Genomic DNA, 23,449 nt, shown 5'->3' on the forward strand with positions numbered 1-23,449 from the left:
ATGCTGCCAGAAAATTATTAGAGTTCATCAGTAAATCTGGTGAAGTTGCAGGGTACAAAAGTAATGCACATAAATGTCTTGCATTTCTATCCACTAACAACAAGAGATTAGAAACAGAAATTAAGGAAACAATTCCATTTACCATCACAATGAAAAGAATAAAATGTCTCAGAATAAACCTACTGAAGGGGGCAAAAGACGTACTTAGAAAACTATAAGATGCTGATGAAAAAAATCGAAGATGACACATACAGATGGTGATACACCCTGTTTTTGGTTTGTAAGAGTCAATATTGTAAAAATGACTGTACTACCCAAAGCAATCTACTGATTCAATGCAATATGTATCAAATTACCAATGACATTTTTCATTGAACTAGAACAAAAATATTATAAAATTTGTATGGAAACACAGAAGACACTGAATAGACAAGGCAGTCTTGAGGAAGAAAAAGGAACTGGAGGAATTGGATGTCCTGATTTCAGACTAAAATACTACAAAGCCATGGTAATCAAGAGAGTATGGCCCTGGTGCAACAAGAAGAAATATAGACAAGTGAAATAGGATAGAAAGCCCAGAGTTAACCCCACACACTTATGGTCACCTTGTCTATGACAAGGGAGTGAAAAATATACAATGAAGAAAAGACAGGCTCTTCAATAAGTGGTGCTGGGAAAACTGGACAGCTACATGTAAAAGAATGAAATTAGAACACTCCCTAACACCATACACCAAAATAAACTCAAAATGGATCAAAGACCTAAATGTAGAACAGGATATTATTACAACTCTTACAGGTAAACATAGAATATTCTTTGATATAAATCACAGCAAGCTCATTTTTATTCCACCTCCTATAGTAATAAAAACAATAATAAACAAATGAGAACTAATTTAATTTAAAAGCTTTTTCACAGCAAAAGAAGCCATGAACAAAACAAAATCAACTGTCAAAATGGGAGAAAATATTTGCAAATATTTGGTAACTGTGGGGAAAAGGAGAGGGGGAGGGTCACCGTAGAAGTTGTTTAGTCCCTAAGTCTTGTCTGACTCTTTTGTGACTCTTTTAGGCTCCCCAAGGAGCCTACCAAGCTCCTTGGTCAATGGGATTTTCCAGGCAAGAATACTAGAGTGGTTTGCCACTTCCTTCTCCAGGGGATAGTCCAGACTGAGGGACTGAACCCACATCTACTGCAGGTGAATTCTTTACCACTGAGCTACCTGGGAAGCCCCCACTATTCGGGTAGGAGATTTAAAAGTGGGATTGTGTGAAAGTATAAACTACTAAAACAATAAAGAAACCATTGCCATTGCATAACCAAATTAAAGACAAATAAAATGAAGATGAAATAAAATAATCTGCTCTTGTGGAAAAGAGCAAGGGTATTTTTAATATATTTAGAGGACACATTCAGTTCAGTTCAGTTCAGTCGCTCAGTCGTGTCTGACTCTTTGTGACCCCAGGAATCGCAGCACGCCAGGCCTCCCTGTCCATCACCAACTCCCTGAGTTCACCCAGACTCCACGTCCATCGAGTCAGTGATGCCATCCAGCATTCTCATCCTCTGTCACCCCCTTCTCCTCCTGCCCCCAATCCCTCCCAGCATCAGAGTCTTTTCCAATGAGTCAACTCTTCACATGAGGTGGCCAAAGTACTGCAGTTTCAGCTTTAGCATCATTCCTTCCAAAGAAATCCCAGGGCTGATCTCCTTCAGAATGGACTGGTTGGATCTCCTTGCAGTCCAAGGGACTCTCAAGAGTCTTCTCCAACACCACACTTCAAAAGCATCAATTCTTGGCACTCAGCCTTCTTCACAACCAACTCTCACATCCATACATGACCACAGGAAAAACCATAGTCTTGACTAGACGAACCTTTGTTGACAAAGTAATGTCTCTGCTTCTGAATATGCTATCTAGTTTGGTCATAACTTTTCTTCCAAGGAGTAAGCGTCTTTTAATTTCATGGCTGCAGTCACCATCTGCAGTGATTTTGGAGCCCAGAAAAATAAAGTCTGACACTGTTTCCACTGTTTCCCCATCTTTTTCCCATGAAATGGTGGGACCAGATGCCATCATCTTCGTTTTCTGAATGTTGAGCTTTAAGCCAACTTTTTCACTCTCCACTTTCACTTTCATCAAGAGGCTTTTGAGTTCCTCTTCACTTTCTGCCATAAGGGTGGTGTCATCTGCATATCTGAGGTTATTGATATTTCTCCAGGCAATCTTGAGTCCAGCTTGTGCTTCTTCCAGTCCAGCGTTTCTCATGATGTACTCTGTATATAAGTTAAATAAGCAGGGTGACAATATACAGCCTTGACGTCCTCCTTTTCCTATTTGGAACCAGTCTGTTGTTCCATGTCCAGTTCTAACTTCCTAACCTGCATACAAATTTCTCAAGAGGCAGATCAGGTAGTCTGGTATTCCCATCTCTTTCAGAATTTTCCACAGTTGATTGTGATCCACACAGTCAAAGGCTTTGGCATAGTCAATAAAGCAGAAATAGATGTTTTTCTGGAACTCTCTTGCTTTTTCCATGATCCAGCAGATGTTGGCAATTTGATCTCTGGTTCCTCTGCCTTTTCTAAAACCAGCTTGAACATCAGAAAGTTCACGGTTCACATATTGCTGAAGCCTGGCTTGGAGAATTTTGAGCATTACTTTACTAGCGTGTGAGATGAGTGCAATTGTGTGGTAGTTTGAGCATTCTTTGGCATTGCCTTTCTTTGGGATTGGAATGAAAACTGACCTTTTCCGGTCCTGTGGCCACTGCTGAGTTTTCCAAATTTGCTGGCATATTGAGTGCAGCACTTTCACAGCATCATCTTTCAGGATTTGAAATAGCTCAACTGGAATTCCATCACCTCCACTAGCTTTGTTTGTAGTGATGCTTTCTAAGGCCCACTTGACTTCACATTCCAGGATGTCTGGCTCTAGGTCAGTGATCGCACCATTGTGATTATCTGGGTTGTGAAGACCTTTTTTGTATAGTTCTTCTGTGTATTCTTGCCATCTCTTCTTAATATCTTCTGCTTCTGTTAGGTGCATACCATTTCTGTCCTTTATCGAGCCCATCTTTGCGTGAAATGTTCCCTTGGTATCTCTAATTTTCTTGAAGAGATCTCTAGTCTTTCCCATTCTGTTGTTTTCCTCTATTTCTTTGCATTGATTGCTGAGGAAGGCTTTCTTATCTCTTCTTGCTATTCTTGGGAACTCTGCATTCAGAGGACACATTAGGTCGTACTTTTTAAAGATTTCACTCTAGAGCATCCCATGGTAGCAAATAAAATGAACTCATCTTTTCTGGGAAGAAAAAGCCCTGTAATGTTGGGAGTTTTAGTTCTTCCAAATTGACCCCCACCCTGTTTTTCAGTATTTTTCAGCATTCTTAGAAGTTTTCCGATCCCCAAAACACAAATGTGCAAATAATTTGTTTTTTAAAAGAAGTTAATTGTGATATTGTGAAAACCTTTTCTGAATTTTTTAAGATAAAATAAGTAATTTGCTGTAATTATGTTTATTAAAAAACTGAAGTATATGGAAAAATAAAACATAAAGATTAAAATATGATATAAGAGTCCTGTAGTTGAAACAGTCAAAATCCTTGATGTACTGAATGAAGCATTTTTCATTAAAAGTAACCTTTGCACAGTGGGTTTTAGGTAGCTTTATAGAAACATTCTTCCTTGATTTCGTTGACTGTTTTATAAGGTGATGTATCGAGTACTGCAAAGGTTATTCACTTCGTAGTTCACCACATAATTAGACCTTTGTAATTAGAATTATTGTCCTTGTTGTTCTACTGAAATGTAAAGAATGAAACATGAAGCTTTAAAAGCATTATTTTCCTTCATCTGTAATATGTAAGTAACATGAAGATGAAATTAGTATATTGAGACAACTAGATGGCCAGTAGGGACTAAACTCAATACTCCAAATCATATAAAAATAGTTTCTTTATTATGGGTTTCACTTTTTGTGACAGGAGTATTAATATCTGTTGGGTACTGGACATTTGCCAGACATACCACAGGCTTATTCTTCATGGTCAGTGTCTCATTTAATCTTCACCTCAACCTAATAAGTGTTGTAAACCCATTTTACAGGTAATGAAACTAATCTTTAGAAAAACTCAACAGCTCATTCAAGGCCCTGAGACTGACAGGTTCCAGGACTGTGATATGAACTCGGGTCTGTCTAAAATTCTCATCCTTCAAGCCCACATCAGCAACCTCTGCTTCTCAAATTGGACGTCTTGGGAAAAAAAAAAAATCCTAGTTTTCCCCTTGACCATCCTGTCTTTTTGGTCTGATTTCCACTTTCTGTATAGTTGTTAGAATTTATCTTTTTGGTGGTTTTATTTCAGGAATTACAGTTTGAAAGGCTGACCCGAGAACTGGAGGCAGAACGCCAGATCGTCGCCAGCCAACTGGAGCGATGCAAGCTTGGATCGGAGACGGGCAGCATGAGCAGCGTCAGGTACTGGGCACTCTGCTCCTCGGGGCTGGGCTTTGCTTTGCCAGTGGAAGGAAATTGTGGTGTTTATCTTCTCCTTACAAGCCTAGCGGTGGCATTAGAACACTCAGTCAAATGTTGGAAAGGAATCGTAACTGACCTGATTTAAGATGTTCAAAAGGTGTCCGAAGTGATTTGTGCTTGAATCTCTTTTCACAAAATGCACACTTGCCCTGAATGCAAAGTACATGTCGTTTTATATAAAAAGGAGGCTTTGCATTTAGTGAGTTTGCTGGAAATGAGGAGATGATATGTCACAGTCTCTCCGTTTGGTTCTTTTTTTTTCTGAATGATCAAGAGTTGCAGGTTCTGGAAATGAAAGAGAGAAGGTTTTGATCTAACTTGCATTGTTTGCTAATATACAATGCTACAGTATAAAATTGCTCCTCAAACATCAACTGCACATGCAATTTCTGTGTGTGAAAACATTTCATAGATAGAATGATTATTCAATTACGCTTGGTATGAGATTATGAAATATTTAAAAACAAACCTTAGTCACTTGACCACAAAATACATTATCTGCCTAAGGACCATGTTTCCATATTTAAAAATAGAAGTGTGTGTGTGAAAGAAACATAAATAAAGCTCTGTAAGATGACTTTTATTTCTAAAAGTGCATTGTACTTTCTTGTCATGTTGTTCTATATTGTGGTTTTGACGTGCTACATTTTCAGGGAGGTGTCTTCTCTCTTGAGAACCCTGCCATACTCTTTGGCCTTCTGTTCAACTGCATTGTTGGTTACATCACTGCACCCACAGTCCATTGTTGAGAACTGGTCACATGGCCCCTCCATAAATGGAAATGGGCAGGGATTCCTAGTCTTGGGGTCTATGGCCACTCTGCCCAGGAAGCAGAAATGTGAGTTTAAGAGTCTTAACCAACTACGGCCACAAGGAATGAAAACATCCTTGAGTCCATTGCTCTAAAATATTCTATCACTGTAAGGTTTGTTTGTAGTTGGAATGTTTTCTTGTTAGAGCCTCCTGCCATTAGTCTTCTAACATTATTCTTTTCTTTGTTCAACAATGATTACCATTCAAAGGAAATCATTGCACCATTTGTTGTCAGACTAAATTACTCTGAAATATCCTTTTCAGTTGCGTTTGGGGTGTGGGAAAGCATATCAGCTTTGGCATCTGAGCACCTAAGCAATGTAGAGCTGCAGATACAGATCCATTGTGATCTCTTCAACTCCTCATAGACTTGTCTGAACATCCAAATTAACTAAAGCAGGATGGACAAGAAAAAGGAGAAGTAATTTGTGTCCACTTGAAATTGTTTTCAGAAGGTTGGCCGGTTGAAGATGTTGAGGTTAAAGTGTGGAGAAAAATAATATTTGTAAGTGTGTATTCGATTTAATACAGGGATTTGCATATATTGGAGGAGCTTTTTTCAGTGGTGAACATCACCTGAGTAGCTAAGTCTGTCAGGATTTTCAGGTCCATAAACACTGTCAAATTGACATCTGCATCTTCATTTGTTTTGAAACCCATTGTTTCACTACTGGTCAGATCACCTTTTCCATTCAGTTCAATTCAGTTCAGTCGCTCAGTCATGTCCAACTCTTTGTGATCCCATGAATCGCAGCATGCCAGGCCTCCCTGTCCATCACCAACTCCTGGAGTTTACTCAGACTCATGTCATCAAGTCAGTGATGCCATCCAGCCATCTCATCCTCTGTCATCCCCTTCTCCTCCCACCTTCAATCTTTCCCAGCATCAGGGTCTTTTCCAATGAGTCAGTTCTTCGCATCAGGTGGCCAAAGTATTGGAGTTTCAGCTTCAGCATCAGTCCTTCTAATGAATACCCAGGACTGATCTCCTTTAGGATGGACTGGTTGGATCTCCTTGAAGTCCAAGGGACTCTCAAGAGTCTTCTCCAACGCCACAGATCAACTTCCATTCATATTCCTGATATTTCTGTGTGATACTTTTGCGTATTCTCCACCTTATATTTTGCTTCACCCACCACTAGCCCTTGGTAGCAGCAGGTCTGGGGGACCATGCTGTGTCCTGTGTCTTAATTTCCAACTGCTGATTGGATCAGAAATGGGTATCTGACCCAAGGGTGACTCATCCAGTAAGCGGCCTGTAAGAAATCAGTCTTGCACTCTTGAGAATGTGAAGTAGGTGACCCCAAATCTCTGTTACCTAATGGATTGTGCTAGGAAACGGTTGCCATGTGGATTGGGTGCTGGTGGAGGAATCTACGGTAATACAGAGTGAATACGGTAATACAGGAATCTACGGTAATACAGAATCCTACAGAGAGAGACTATGGTTCCTGGTAGTCAGAGACCAGGTTAGTTCCCATTAGGGACTGGCTGCATTTAGATGTTGCATCCATGAGATTACCTTTTAAATTCCTAAAATCTTTTCTCCTCCTTCATTTGATTTGATTGAGTTGATAATTTTTCTGAGGTCTAGCATTTCATGAATAGAATACATCAGTGAACTACCAAAGTAGACAGAAAAATTACCCCATGACAACTTGTGATCGTTTGTACTGTATCTTGTATTCCTATCTCAGCCTGTGATACATAATCAATCATTCTTTATTAAATATATATTAAATAATAGTGCTTATTGCAGATGACATCTAATTATTTTTCCTTGCTATATAGCTATATACAGCAATATGTCTTCTTCAAGCTTGATTATTTCATATTTTGAAAATGTCTAATGTATGAATCAGCATTTGAATAATATAAGAATTTACTGATATTTCACTGGAGGCAATCCAATACTTCCACTGTTCTTTTTTTTTTTTTTTTGTCATAAGCTAGTTGTTTGCTCAACTTCAGAAATGCACCTTTAACAATTCAAGTCTTTATTAAGGTGATAGACTAACCTAGTTAGCACATCACAGGGAATGTTTAAAAATAAATGAAATAGAATGTAAACAATTTTTGAAAGAGGAGAACAGGCAAAGAAATCTATGATGTTGTTTCCTACTTCTTGGGGATACTAGGAGGGGTAAGAGAGTTTCTTAGAGGAAATGAAACAAAATCAAAATTGTTTTCAGATTTTTTTTTTACATAAATGGTAAAAGTGACATAAATATAGTTTGGTTCTCCTCTGCCTTTATTGGTGTTAGGAAATTGCTCCATCTAACTCCTACAGCCTCTTTCCTGGTAGATACATTGACAGTTTAAACTTAATGAAAAGATGTTGTTAGTATGCATTTATAACAGCCAACTTGGTTGTGTTGTTGTTGTTTACTCACTAAGTAGCATCCGACTCTTTGTGATCCCATGGACTGTAGCCTCCCAGACTCCTCTGTCCAAGGGATTTCCCAGGCAAGAACACTGGGGTGTTGCCATTTCCTTCTCTAGGAGATCTTCCCATCCCAGGGATTTTACCCACATGTCCCCCTGGCAGGTGGATTCTTTACCACTGAGCCATGTTGGAATCCCATAACAGCCAACTTAATAGTAGTCAATCAAATTATAAATCATGAATGAGGGTGCTGAGAATTTGGAGAATCTGGAGATAACTATTGTTGCAGCAAAGCAACTTCTGCACCCTTGCATCTAGGGTATAAGTCTGCAAATAGGAACATTGTGATGTCTGAAACTCTTCACAGACTTTTCTATGTATATTATCACTTTCCTCTCTCAGTTTTCCTCACTGGTTTCAGTCCAAACCTTTCCAAACTGTTGGATCCTTCTCTCTCCTACCACTTGAAAGTTTCCATACCTTCTCCCTAATTCCCCAGAACCATGCAGTTCTGAGTCAGGAATGTGATTTATATAGAGGTGGGCTTTTATTTAGGGTCATGACCAAATCCTTCTTGCTAATAGCCCACTTGTACCCTCTGGCCAGTCACAGCTACTTGTTTCTCACCCACTCCTCAGGCTGAGACCTGTCAAGTTGGTCTTAGTTTGGCTGCCATAGGAGCCAACAGGTCCCCTGCCAGGGTGGGGCCTTGCAGTGTTCTTGCACAGGACCTGCCTGTGCCCATGCCCTTGTCGTATCATTCATAGACCCCTGGAGCAGCATTTTAACTCATCTCTTTGCCTGCATCTTGCCCAGATCCATCCTCCATGTAGTATGAGACTGAACTGCATAACACCTAGATTAGAATCACGTCTGTGAAGGACCCATCCTCACTTCTGCAATTCCATAAATACAACACCTTCCCATCTTACATGGCCATAGGTATGTGATCCCTTCCATCTAGAATAACCAACCTCTTTCACCTGGTCACCTGCTCCTATGGATCTAATTACCCAGCGTAGGGCTCACATTCTTTTGAATGTCTTCTTGATCAGTTCAGATTGGGCCAGGTGTCCCTTCCTTTGGAAATCATTGGAATCATTGACAAAGTTTTGGAGATGGGACTCTATTAACCCTTCTAGAAATTCCTTGCCACAGAATGTTTTGGCTTTCAGTCAGAGCACATGGGGGATTTTCTCAAGTGCTACTGAAAGTTTGACAGATGTCTACTTAAATTTAAAACAGATGTCTACTCATATCCCTTGATTCTCATGGGCAGGCAGAATATAATGGGAGAGAAATCAAATTCAAATAATAGTTGGGTCTATCTTATGTTCAGTTCAGTTCAGTCGCTCAGTCACGTCTGACTCTTTGAGACCCCATAAATTGCAGCATGCCAGGCCTCCGTGTTCATCACCAACTGCCGGAGTTCACCCAAATTCACGTCCGTTGAGTCGGTGATGCCATCCAACCATCTCATCCTCTGTCGTCCCTTTCTCTCCGGCCCTCAATCTTTCCCAGCATCAGGGTCTTTTCAAATGAGTCAGCTCTTTGCATCAGGTGGCCAAAGTATTGGAGTTTCAGCTTCAATATCAGTCCTTAAATGACATCCAGGACTGATCTCCTTAGGATGGACTGGTTGGATCTCCTTGCAGGCCAAGGGACTCTTGAGAGTCTTCTCCAACACCACATTTCAAATGCATCAATTCTTTGGTGCTCAGCTTTATTTATAGTTCAACTCTCACATCCATACATGACCACGGGAAAAACCATAGCCTTGACTAGACAGACCTTTGTTGACAAAGTAATGTCTCTGCTTTTTAATATGTTGGTCATAACTTTCCTTCCAAGGAGCAAGCATCTTTTAATTTCATGGCTGCAGTCACCATCTGCAGTGATTTTGGAGCCCAGAAAAATAAAGTCAGCCACTGTTTCCACTGTTTCCCCATCTATTTCCCATGAAGTGATGGGACCAGATGCCATGATCTTCGTTTTCTGAATGTTGAGCTTTAAGCCAACTTTTTCACTCTCCTCTTTCACTTTCATCAAGAGGCTCTTTAGTTCTTCTTCACTTTCTGCCATAAGGGTGGTGTCATCTGCATATCTGAGGTTATTGATTTTTCTCCTGGCAATCTTGAGTCCAGCTTGTGCTTCTTGCAGCCCAGCGTTTCTCATGATGTACTCTGCATATAATTTAAATAAGCAGGGTGACAATATACATCCGTGATGTACTCCTTTTCCTATTTGGAACCAGTCTGTTGTTCCAAGTCCAGTTCTAACTGTTGCTTCCTGACCTGCATACAGGTTTCTCAAGAGGCAGGTCAGGTGGTCTGATATTCCCATCTCTTTCACAATTTTCCACGGTTTATTGTGATCCATACAGTCAAAGGCTTTGGCATAGTCAATAAAGCAGAAATAGATGTTTTTCTGGAATTCTCTTGCTTTTTCGATGATCCAGCAGATGTTGGCAATTTGATCTCTGTTTCCTCTGCCTTTTAATCTTATAAACTCTTATTAACTCTTTCTAAAGGAGACTTGACCCTTAGAAGACATGATGATGATGATTTATGACAATGATCTAGATCAGAGACAAAGGAAGTCAAATTTCAAAGCTGGAGAGATTTAACACATGATAGCTTCTCCTTTGCTGGCTTTAAAGATGGACCTAAAGATTTTAATAGCAACTCATGGGGTTTCTAGTAGATACTGAGAGTGATCCCCAACTGACAGTCAGTAAGGAGAAGGGGACCGCAGTCTTAAAACCAAAAGGAATTGAATTCAGCTCATTGCCTGAATGAACATGGAAGTATATTATTGTCCAAACGTCCAGAAAGGAAAGTAGGCCTGCAGAAATTCTGATGATGACCTTGTGAGAACCTGAACAGAGGATCCAACCATGCATGCCTAAGCTTCAGAAAATCTGCAAAGCTGTTAACTTAAAAAAAAACTGTGTTGTTCTAAGCTACTCGGTTTGTGGTAACTTTCTATACAGTAATAGAAAATAAATAAAATGCTTTTCAATTGATGATTTTATATATATTAAAAGAAGCTAAATTATGAAAAATTTTAGAGAAAATAAATTTTATTTTGTAACCAGCTGTATTCCATTCAAAGGTTTCATTCTGTAGCTAGCTTTATTTTTCATACATATGTGCTTGCATTTGGATTCACATATTAAAATAATCTGTAGCTTTGACTCTAAGAAGTAGATTTGAATGTGGAGTGATGTCATTTTTCACTGTAGAATAAGGACAACTAGTAAACCAATCATCTTTAGCCTTGTTATTTTTATAGTATAGATGCCCAGGACTCTGAGTGGAGTAATATATATTTAAAAAGACAAAATATAATATACATATGTGAAGAATGCTAGTTCCACATAAGAAGATGCTCTTTCTTTCCAGCAGATGAACTATTGAGTTTCTTGCAAACAAATTTTTCAAAAGTCAGACCCGTTTTGGAGATTGGGAAACAAAAAGAATTAATGTTATAAAAGTTTTCAAAGGTCATTCTCTTCATTAGCTAACTTCTCTGAGCCAATATGCCAGCAATTCTATAAACAGAGTCTAAAAGTCTCTTCCAGATGTACAAAGAAGTCTTATTTTGGAGCAGGCTTATTTTAGAGAAATAAGCTGATCTGGTTAAATTAGATAGCGGTGAAGAAATTTAAGTCAAGTAGTCACATACTTTTTGTCAGAATGAAATGTATTTATTTAAAAACATTCACTGAGGTTTCCTAAGTAAAGAAATCATGTATGAACGTAATGGTTTCTCAAAGTAAGACATATACATTTACTTAGTATCCTGTAGGATATGATACTGAAACAAGTAGTACCGTTTTTAAAGAAGAAGTATGCCCAAATATTTCATTTTCGAAACCAGACATATTAAATAATCAAATAAGTACTTAATGTTTTTCAAATAAAGTTTTTTTTCAAAGTATGTAGATGTGTGTGTATATATGTGCAACTCAGTCACTCAGTTGTGTCTGACTCTTTGCAACCCCATGGACTGTAGCCTGCCAGGCTCCCCTGTCCATGGGATTTTCCAATCAAGAAGACTGGAGTGGGTTTCCATTTCCTTCTCCAGGGGATCTTCCAGGGATCAATCCCGCGTCTCCTGCATGGGTAGGCAGATTCTTTACTACTGTGCCACGTGGAAAGCCCTTTTAGATATTTCTGTACAGACACATAGGACTTCCCAAGTGGTGCTAGTGGTAAAGAACCTGCCTGCCAATGCGGGAGACATAAGAGATGAGGGTTTGACCCCTGGGTAGGGAAGATCCCCTGGAGGAGAGCATGATAACCTATTTCAGTATTCTTGCCTGGAGAATCCCATGGACAGAGGAGCCTGACGGGCTACAGTCCATAGTGTTTCAGAGTTGGACACAACTGAAGTGACTTAGCATGCATATATACATACACATACTCCTCAACAGTCGTGTAGCCAATAGTAAAGATTAACCAGATTCATAAGATTCTAGATTCTTAGCACCCATGAATACTTTTGCCATTAAATAAAAAGTATCTTTTGAATAACTTTTCATTTTTACGAATTTAAAATTTTTAAGTTAAATGCTGCTGCTGCTAAGTCGTTTCAGTCGTGTCCAACTCTGTGTGATCCCATAGACGGCAGCCCACCAGGCTCCCCCGTCTCTGGGATTCTCCGGGCAAGAATACTGGAGTGGGTTGCCATTGCAGTTTTATATTAAAAATCTAGACAAAAGCTGCTGCCTCTTCCTCCACTACACTGAGACTTTGTGAGCCTCCTCAGCCTATTAGAAGTAGGTGCTGGGCCTCACCTCTAAGTAATTCCCCAAGGGCAAAGCCTCTGAGTGTATGGCAAAGCAGTGGCCAGCACATGATAACAGTTCAGTCAATGCTAAATGAATAAAAATGAATAGTATACAGTACTTCCATTACTGTTATTCTCATTCTTGGTTTTTTTTTTGGCAAAGTACCAGTCTTTCTAATCTATACACATTTTCATCTCTATACTGTACACATCAAATATAATGCTTGCCTTGCCAGATCAGGATATTATATTTCAAAATTCATTCTAGTTTTGTTGTTGTTCAGTAGCTCAGTCATGTCCAATTCTCTGTAACCCCATGGACTGCAGCATGCCTGGCTTCCCTGTCTTTCACTATCTCCTGGAGTTTGCTCAAACTCATGTCCATTGAGTCAGTGATGCTATCTAACCATCTCATCCTCTGTTGTCCCCTTCTTCTCCTGTCCTCAATGTTCCCCAGCATCAGGTCTTTTCCAATGAGTTGCTCTTCCCACCAGGTGGCCAAAGTACTGGAGCTTCAGCTTTAGCAGCAGTCCTTCCAATGAATATTCAGGGTTGATTACGTTTAGGATTGACTAGTATGATCTCCTTGCAGTCCAAGGGACTCTCAAGAGTCTTCTCCAACACCACAGTTTGAAAGCATCAAAAGATTTGGGAGAATGACATTGAAACATGTAAAATATCATGTAAGAAATGAGATGCCAGTCCAGGTTCGATGCATGACACTGGATGCTTGGGGCTAGTGCACTGGGACGACCCAGAGGGATGGTATGGGGAGGGAGGAGGGAGGAGGGTTCAGGATGGGGAACACATGTATACCTGTGGCGGATTCATTTTGATATTTGGCAAAACTAATACAATTATGTAAAGTTTAAAAATAAAGTTAAATTTAAAAAAAAAAAAAAAAAAAGAAAGCATCAAAAGCATTCTAGTTAGTTTTCACATTAAAATTGTGCCCTGGTATCCAAGGTCTGTTGGTTTGGTGTCCTCTGTCCTATGGAACTGTGGTTGATTTTATTCTCGTATTTTCACTGTCTTCTGAAGATGATGATAATAGTGATAATTTCAACAATAATTATGTGGTATTTGTGGAATAATTTCTGTAGGCCAGATCCAGTATTAAGTGGTTTATATAGGTCATGCCATTTACTCCTAGTTAATCCTATGAGTTAATAAGTCTCATTAATATCTCATTTTGTAGATGAGAACACTAAGATTCAGAGTGAGAAATGTGCTTTCTCAATTCCAACAGGTCGTCACCAGATATTGATTTTGAAGCCAGGTGTCTTTTTATTATTTTTTTATTTTTGGCTGTGCTGGGTCTTCCTTGTTGCGCTCAGGCTTTCTCCAGTTGCAGAGAATAGGGGCTACTCTTCATTGCAGTGTACATGCTTCACACTGTTGGGGCTTCTCTTGTTGCCGAGCACGGGCTCTAGAGTGCTGGCTCAGTGGTTGTAGCTCATGGGTTTAGTTGCCCTGTGGGATGTGGAATCTTCCTGGACCAGGGGATGGAATCCATGTCCCCTGCATTGCTAGATGGGTTCTTATCCACTGTGCCACCAGGGAAGTCTGAACCCAGGTGTCTTCACTCCTCCAAGCACACATTCAAACTGCCTCACTGTAATGCTGTTATTGTGTCTTAAATGTTATCTTGAATTATTCTGTAAAAAAGCCTTCTAAATGTCTCCAGTCCATTTTCACCCTAGAGATAAAACATCTTTGGACTTATTTTCTGCTGCTTCCCACGTCCCCTCCCAATGATTGTAGCAGTTGTGAAGTTCTTCATCTGAATGTGTTTCTGATTCTATCCTTACATAACAGTATATTGTGTGCTCAGTCCCTCAGTCGTGTCCAACTTTTTGTGACACTATGGGTTGCAGCCCACCAAGTCCCTGCATCCATGCGATTTTCCCAGAAAGTTTACTGGAGTGGGTTGCCATTTCCTTCTCTAGGGGATCTTCCTGACCCAGGAATCAAACGTGAGTCTCCTGTATCTCCTGCATTGCAGGTGGATTCCTTACTGCTGAGCCACATGGGAGCCAATAGTATATATTATCCTTGCCTTTAAATGCATCTAAAATAATGCTTCAGTATTCTCTTGCAAATTGCCAGTGGACAAATTATACAGTCTATGAAACACTAGTTATCACATTGTCTTAGTTTGTTCAGACTACTATAAGTGAATGCCATACATGAGTGGCTTATAAACAACATACATTTACTTCTCACACATCTGGAGACTGGGAAGCACAAAACCAAAGCACAGGCAAATACACTGTTTGGCAGGAACCTACTTCCTGGGCCATAGTCTTCATGATGTGGCATCACATAATGAAAGGGACAAGGGAGCTCTCCGGGGTCTTCTCCACAAGGGCACTAACCCCTTTCATGAAGGCTCCATATTCATGATCTCACCTCCTAATACCATCGTATTAGGGATTCGGTTTCACCATAAAACATGACTTTTGGGTGAACACAAACATTCACTGTATAGTACAATTAAACACATTGTTCTAGATTTCTGTGGAATAAGCAATAGTCAACTGTCTTCAGAATTCTATGTAGATCCTAAAAATATTTAATAGTTATCAATATTTGATGTATGTCTTAGGGCAACTCCTGTATCTTTTTTTTTTTAATTGAAGGATAATTGCTTTATAGAATTTTGTTGTTTCTGTCAAACCTCAACATAAATCTGCCATGGGTATACATACGTCCCCTCCTTTTTGAACCTCCTTCTGATCTCCCTCCCCACCCTACCCTCTAGGTTGATACAGAGCCCCTGTTTGAGTTTCCTGAGACATAGAACAAATCCCCATTGGCTATCTATTTAACATATGGTAATGTAAGTTTCCATGTTACTCTCTCCATACATCTCACCCTCTCCTCACCTCTCCCCATGTCCATAAGTCTATTCTCTATGTCTGTTTCTCTACTGCTGCCCTACAAATAAATTCTTCAGTGTCATTTTTCTGTATTCTGTATATATGCATTAGCATATGATATTTATTTCTCTTTTTCTGTGTTACTTCACTCGTATAATAGGCTCTAGGTTCTTTCACCTCATTAGAACTGACTCAAGCGTGTTCCTTTTTATGGCTGAGTGATATTCCATTGTGTATATATACCACAACTTCTTTATCCATTCATTTGTCAATGGACATCTAGGTTGCTTACATGTTCTAGCTCTTGTATATAGTGCTGCAATGAACACTGGGACATACGTGTCTTTTTCAATTTTGGTTTCCTCAGGGTATATGCCTAGGAGTGGGATTGCTGGGTCATATGGTGGCTTTATTCCTAGTTTTTTAAGGAATCCCCATACTGTCTTCCATAGTGGCTGTATCAATTTACAGTCCCACCAAGTGCAAGAGTATTTCCTTTTCTTCACATCTTCTCCAGCATTTATTGTTTGTAGACTTTCTGGTGATGGCCATTCTGACTGGTGTGAGATGATATCTCATTGTACTTTTGATTTGCATTTCTCTAAGGACATGAGTCTGGGTGAACTCCGGGAGTTGGTGATGGACAGGGAGGCCTGGCGTGCTGTGATTCATGGGGTCGCAAAGAATCGGACACGACTGAGCGACTGAACTGAACTGAATAATGAGTGATGTTGAGAATTTTTTCATGTGTTTGTTAGCCATCTGTATATCTTCTTTGGAGACATGTCTGTTTAGGTCTTTTTCCCACTTTTTGATTGGGTTGTTTGTTTTTCTGGTATTGAGTTGTATGAGCTGCTTGTATATTTTGGAAATTAATCCTTTGTCAGTTGTTTCATTTGCTATTATTTTCTCCCATCCTGAGGGTTGTCTTTTCACCTTGCTTATAGTTTCCTTTGCTGTGCAAAAGCTTTAAAGTTTGATAAGGTCCCACTGGTTTACTTTTGTTTTTATTTCCATTACTCTAGGAGGTGAGTCATAGAGGATCTTGCTTTGATTTGACAAAGGAGGCAAGAATGTACAATGGGGCAAAGGCAGCCTCTTCAATACATGGTGCTGGGAAAACTGGGCAGCTGCATGTAAAAGATTGAAATTAGAACACTTCCTAACAGCATACACAAAGATAAACTCAAAATGGATTAAAGACCTAAATGTAAGACCAGAAACTATAAAACTCTTAGAGGAAAACATAGGCAGAACACCCTCAATGACATAAATCAAGTCCTGTTTCTTCATACTTTTGCATCAAATTCAAAGCCTATGTTCTTTCTAAAGTACCATATCAAAAATACTAGTTGTTAGTTTTACATCTAAAAATAATTAATATACAAAATTTTATTTAAAGTTTTGCATTATAAAACAAATTTTTAAGGATAACTAATATATTTTGAAATAATATTCTAATTGGTAAAAAACTGAAAATCTTTGTAAATATAATAAGTATAGAAGATTCTTTATGTTTTCTTTTATCTTTATAGCCTTTTTCTTAAATGCATATGTTTGAGAGGTGAAATTTCTGGTTCCATAAGTTGAAGCTAAATTTTGTCATTGTGTTTTTTCTATTGCCTGCTTTTCCTAATTTCTCTGAATTTTATTTCACACAAATGGTGATAATGCTTTTCTGTGATTTTACAAAGATTAAATGAGAAATGTAAGTAAAGCATCTCACACAGCATCTTGCAAGCTGTTACTGGTGAATCTGATAGAGATGAATTTTTCATTGAAGTCTCCTTCTTAATTTTTCTACAAAAGGCTATAAAATGGCTCTTCTCACTAGGGGCTGAAACAATATATCAGCATAGCATCACATTTGTCTCTTTCCTAATATGGGCTCAAGAACCACATAGAAATTGACACAGTGAAATGGAAGAGAGCTCAAATCAATTTCCCTCTCATGCGGGGCAACTTAATGTGTCCCTGGACCCACTGCTGGGGCTGGAGATGGGACTTTTGATATTGTGTAGTTGTGAAAAGAAGAGCAGTAATGTACGGGTAACATATGCATGACAGGAAATACTCAGTAAATTTTTTACTGAGTATAGAAGATATAGAAGCCATTGACTATTTGAATAGATGCTTTTTGGAACAGGGAACAGCAGGAGATGAATGCATTGCCCAAAAGATACATAGCCATTAGTCTCCTAGTTGTATAATTGTGTAACTGTGTTACGATGTGGAGGGGACTGTTGATGAAGACATCTGTGTATCCTTCAAGCCCATATTATCTTTGCTCAGATGGTGGACATTCAGAAGCTTTTCCCAAGTTACTTAAATTTATACTTGTCTGTTTATGCTCACATCAAAGGATTGGAAGCCAGTGATATTTTCACTGACAAAAAACAATGAGCATTTGATCCACTTGAGAAGGAACAACTTCAGTTGTCAAGACTGGATGCTGACAGGTCACTGAGCACCATGAACCCTGAGTGTTCAAATTATTAGGATGTAAAGGCAGTGGGGGCGTGGCAGGAAGGTCATGGTCACGGCACCAGAACACTCAGGCTGTGACTTGGGACAAGTCGTTTGAGTTTTCTGGGCCTCCATTTCCTCACTTGTAAAGTAGGAAATATTGAGCATCTAGGTCTGTTCCAGCTCTCACCCTTCATTTTATTCAGACCTTTCACGGTACACAGCAAGTCACATCTGAACACTTTAATATAGGGACACTCCTTAAACTTGAATTATAAAGAGATGGCCCTAGTGGTAAAGAATCTGCCTACCAATGCAGAAGATGCAGGAGACACAGTTTGATCCCTGGGTCAGGAAGATCCTCTGGAGAAGGAAATGGCAGCCCACTCCAGTATCCTTGCCTGGAAAATTCCATGGACAGAGGAACCTGGTGGGCTACAGAAAAGAGTAGGACATGACTAAGTGACTGAGCACACACACAATTAAATCATGAGGATGGCAAGGTGTTGGCAGATAGATGGGTGCTTCAGAGGAAGGCAGATAGATGTCTACGAGTTTATGTGGGTTTGGTTTTTCAACATAGGAATCTCCAGTTAAGTCATGGTATGGACTTTATATTTGGGAAAACACAATTTAAAAGAGTTTATAAATATATCTTAAACTGCCTCAAATGGTCTAGATGTCTTCTACATTGACTGAAAACTGAAGTGAAGACAGGGAGCTAGAATAGAGTTTTGCCCATTGGGAGAACACATGGGCTGAGACTTTTAAGAAATGATCATTCATTCCACTTGATAAAAATGTGCTTATGAAGTCCTGTAAGGACCAGCAGGCTAGCAGGCACTCCTTGTGCCTCAAGGGTAAATATGAAGTAGCTCCTGGTCTCTGGGGGGGTTATTGTCAAATACAGAGAGAGGCACAGAAGCAGGCATAAACATGATCACATGTTGGTGCCTTGAAGAGAACAGGAAGCTGTGTCAGGGATGGTTTCACCAAGGGATCTTTGTGTGTCTGGGATATTAAACACTGGTAGGAAAAGAAATGGGTTAAAGGCACTGCTCAAAAAGAAAGTACAAAGTCAGAAAGACAAAGGTGGATTGGCATCAGTGTGGTTGTGATAGCTTAAGGTGAATGGTGTTGGATTCGTGATCTCCGAAGAAAAAGATTTAGCTTCCGGACCAGGGACCGGGCTTGAATACTCAGAGCTTTTGTGTGACCAAAGTTTTATTACAGTGAAAAAGGACAAAGAAAGCTTCTGACAAAGACATAGAAAGGGGATGGAGAGTGCCCCCATCACTAGTCTTATCAAGGCCTTATATACTTTTACCAGACCCACTCCCACAACATATATCTTAAATTAATAAGATTAGAACTTAGAAACCCCACTCCAGTACTCTTGCCTGGAAAATCCCATGGATGGAGGAGCCTGGTGGGCTATAGTCCATGGGGTCGCTAAGAGTCAGACACAACTGAGCGACTTCACTTTCACTTTTCACTTTCATGCATTGGAGAAGGAAATGGCAACCCACTGCAGTGTTCCTGCATTGAGAGTCCCAGGGAAGGGGGAGCCTGGTGGGCTGCCGTCTATGGGGTCGCACAGAGTCGGACATGACTGAAGCGACTTAGCAGCAGCAGCAGCAGCAGTAGGAGCAGCAGAACTTAGAATAGAAAGGTCTTACCAGACCCACTCCCATGTAAAATTAACAAGGTTAGTATCCATTGCTGTTAGATAATCTTTAGTATAGAGTTTAAGATGAGTTGTTTTGTTGTGTAATCATCATCTCTGGGCTTAAAGAAAAGCATGTCTTATGTGACTAAGACTGAAGAATGTAGAAAAAAAAGTTTGTCCTTTTCTCCTCCTCGGGAGCCCCAGACCCTTTTCTCCTCCTCAGAGACCCCAGACTTCTTATCAACCTACCTATGAATTGACTCTCTCAGTTGGCATAGTGAGCTCATAGGTGGACTGGTATTGGTTAAGAGTGCAGACAGATGTGACCATTCTGTGATCTGGCAGGCTAGAGATTTTGGGTTTTGTTGAGTGGGCAATAGAACATGGAAGATGGTTTTCCCCAAGGAAGTGATGTTCTGGAAGGAAGCTTGGTTCTGCCAGCTGCATGGAGAATGGATTGAAGCCGGTGGAAGCTGGTAACAGCTGGTCAAGTTAGAGATGGTAGCCTGTGTCCAAGAAGTGGGTCATAAAACTTAAACCAAGATCCTGAGCACTTAGAGTAGTTTCAGAGTAATGGAGCTGGGAGGGTCTGGGGACTCACTTGGGTTGAAAGAAACAGAGCAGGGTTGCAAAACTACTATTTATTTAAAAAAAAAAAAATTCCGTGGGCTAAGCCAACACTACAGCTCAGCTCTACCACGAGTGCTGCCTATTTTCAACAAGGAACCTTTGATTTTTTTTTTGTTTGTTTGTTTCATGGTATGTGAATATATGCTAATTCCCCTTTATCCAGGAGAAACTATCATAGAATTTTAAATTTAAGAGATTGCTGCGTTAGCAGCAGGCAGCAAAGATGCTGCCTAATTTGTTGACAGTAAAGTGGTATTCATAAGCCCCAGTCTTCAGAAACATCTGTTTGTTTAGTACCTCAAGAGCTGAGGAAGTTGAAAGCTTATCACACATTGTTGCTTCGTCTTGTGAACTGATTTGAGAATGTAGCTCTCAGCAAGATTTTATTGAAAAGATCTGCCCAAGGAATTGACTACCAGCTTTACTCCAAATTTAGCAATTAACCTTCTCTCTCCGATATGGAGATGATGGTCTCCACCTGTTGAGACGTGCTGTCATGTTGACATTCCACATTTAAAGGAAATAGTGCCAATCTGATATTTCCCTGATCATCCTATAGCCAAGACTCCATGCTCCCAATGCAGGGGGCCTGGATTTGATCCCTGGTCCGGGAAGTAGATTCCACATGCTACAGTGGAGATTCCACTTGCTGTAACTAAAGATCCTGCATGCCACAACTACGACCCAAGATAAAAATGAATAAATAAATGTTTAAAATCAATTTAAAAAATGTTTCATTCTGTTTTTAGGATTCTTGGGTTGCCTGTCATATCACACATGCCCCCGAAATACTAGAGCTGTAATTCTTTTCAATACTTGTATTTATCTGTTTGGCTCTGCTAAGTCTTCATTCCCGCATAGGCTTTTCTGTGCTTGTGGAGAGCAGGGGTTACTCTCTGGTTGTGGTGTGCTGTTTTGTTGTGGTGGGCGGGCTTCTGGTTGCAGTGGCTTTTCTTATTGCAGAGCATGGGTTCGAGGGCTTCAGTAGTTGCTTAATGTGGGCTCAACAGTTGCAGCTCCTGAGCTCCAGAGCACATGCTCAATAGTTGTGGTGCATGGGCTTAGTTGCTCCACAGCATATGCGGAGCATATGCAGATCTTCCCCGACCAGGGATTGAACCCATGACCCCTGCACTGGCAGGTGGATTCTTTACCACTGAGCCACCAGGGAAGCTCCTTAAGCTTTAATTTTTAGGAGGTGGTCCAGGTAGTGTTTGGGCTTCCCTGGTGGCTCAACTGATAAAGAATCCACCTGCAATGCAGGAGACCTTGCCTGGATCTCTGGATTGGGAAGATCCCTTGGAAAAGGGAAAGGCTACTCACTCCAGTATTCTGGCCTGGAGAATTCCATGGACTACAGTCCTTGGGGTCACAAAGAGTCAGACATGACTGAGTGACTTTCACTCATTCGCTCCAGGTAGTATTTAAGACAATGGAGTTTGGAACTGGTAGGTTTTGTATTTGAATCTCAGTTCTGCCTGTTGCTATGTGTGTGACCTTGAGAAATACCCTGGTCCTTTAGAAATTCCATTTATAATTATCTCACTTGTCATATGCACAAGTAGATAGGAAATGCCCTCATCTTCATTTTGTTGTACTTCAGTCTCTAAATCATGTCTGACTCTTTGCAACTCCATGGACTGCAGCACACCAGGCTTTCCTGTCCTTCACTATCTCCTGGAGTTTGCTCAAAATCATGTCCATTGAGTCAGGGATGCTATCCAGCCATCTCATCCTCTGTCACCTCCTTCTCCTCCAGCTCTTGATCTTTCCCAACATCAGGGTCTTTTCCAATGAGTCAGTTCTTCTCATCAGGTGGCCAAAGGATTGGAGCTTCAACTTCAGTGTCAGTACTTCCAATGAATATTCAGGGTTGATTTCCTTTAGGTTTGATCTCTTTGCTGTCCAAGGGACTCTCAAGAGTCTTGTACAGTACCACAGTTCAAAAGCATCAATTCTTTGGGGTTCAGCCATCTTTATGGTCCAACTCTCACATCTGTACATGACTACTGGAAAAACCATAGCTTTGACTATATGAACCTATGTCAGCAAAGTGATGTCTCTGCTTTTTATACACTGTCTAGGTTTGTCATAGCTTTTCTTCCAAGAAGCAGGTGTCTTTTAATTTCATGGCTGCGGTCATCATCCAGAGTGATTTTGAAGCCCAGGAAAATAAAGTCTATCACTGTTTCCATTTTTTCCTCATCCATTTGCCATGAAGTGATGGGACTGGATGCCATGATCTTAGTTATTTGAGTTTTAAGCTAGCTTTTCCACTGTATTTTTGGAATTGTTAGGATTTTTTTAAAGCCTTGTTGCACTGTGGGGGGATTGTGGAAGCTAGTGGCCTTCCTCTGGGACTTGTGTCTAAAAGCTGAAGTCTGCCAATCTTGTTCCCAAATCAGAGAAGCATTGCCCAGAACCATGTGGGTGGGTCGCTAGGGTAAACAAAGCAAGGAAAAATCTATAAGAACACGGGTTTGTGAAGTCCTCTGTTATGACGGGAAGGAGTCCAAGGTCTCATCCATCCACTCATCCTTTCATTCCTTTGTTCAGTACATATAGATCATGGCTCTACTACATGTCACAGTGTAACAGACACTGGGAGCATAGCTCTAGGTGAGAAGAGCACACTACCTGCCCTCAAGTAACCTAGTCTTCATGCTGCCTTAAGGGTGTTACTTTACTTAGTAAGGATAATAGCAAGAGCTTGCTCTGCTTTCCTTATTGTAACAAAATGTCTATCAAGCTAAACTTCACGTGTGTGATCAACCACTTAATATGGAGATAATACAGCAAAGCAAGAATGAAACTCAAGAGCGAATTAAATTAGCTCAACTCTATTTAAACTGCCTTTTGGGGTACAGATACAGAGATTATTTTAAGCTTGAACCTGACCATTTCAAACACTTATTGTATTTGGCTAATGAACTAGCATTCCAGAGGAAGAAAATTCATCAGAACTTAAGTATCCTGTGCCACTCCTGGGGTCAGAACAAAGAGTAATAAACTAATGAAGAAACAAAGCTCCATAGAATATTTGAAAGTTTTTAGGGAAATATTAAAAACCTCAAAATAAGAAAATTTTAGAAAGTAAAACATAAAGAAACTGGCAACATTTCTGCCAGGGGATTGAATTCATCATTTTTCACTGAAGATTTAACTTGCATCATTATTCCCAGAGAGAATTCTTCCATGTTAAGTCAGAAAATCACAAAACCAAATAAAACTCTGAGATGCTAATTGAATACAATGATAAAATAAGATACT

General features: G+C 40.0%; 1 protein-coding gene across 1 annotated transcript in view; it reads left to right on the forward strand.

The window, feature by feature from the left end:
* The window catches only part of CTNND2 (catenin delta 2), a 1,090,646-nt gene that overhangs the window by 394,980 nt on the left and 672,217 nt on the right, over positions 1-23,449 (forward strand). The window contains 1 exon segment of the mRNA XM_070357848.1: positions 4,368-4,480. Coding sequence (XP_070213949.1) covers positions 4,368-4,480 — 113 coding nt within the window.

This window comes from Bos mutus, chromosome 20, assembly GCF_027580195.1.
Source record: "Bos mutus isolate GX-2022 chromosome 20, NWIPB_WYAK_1.1, whole genome shotgun sequence".
Taxonomy (NCBI): domain Eukaryota; kingdom Metazoa; phylum Chordata; class Mammalia; order Artiodactyla; family Bovidae; genus Bos; species Bos mutus.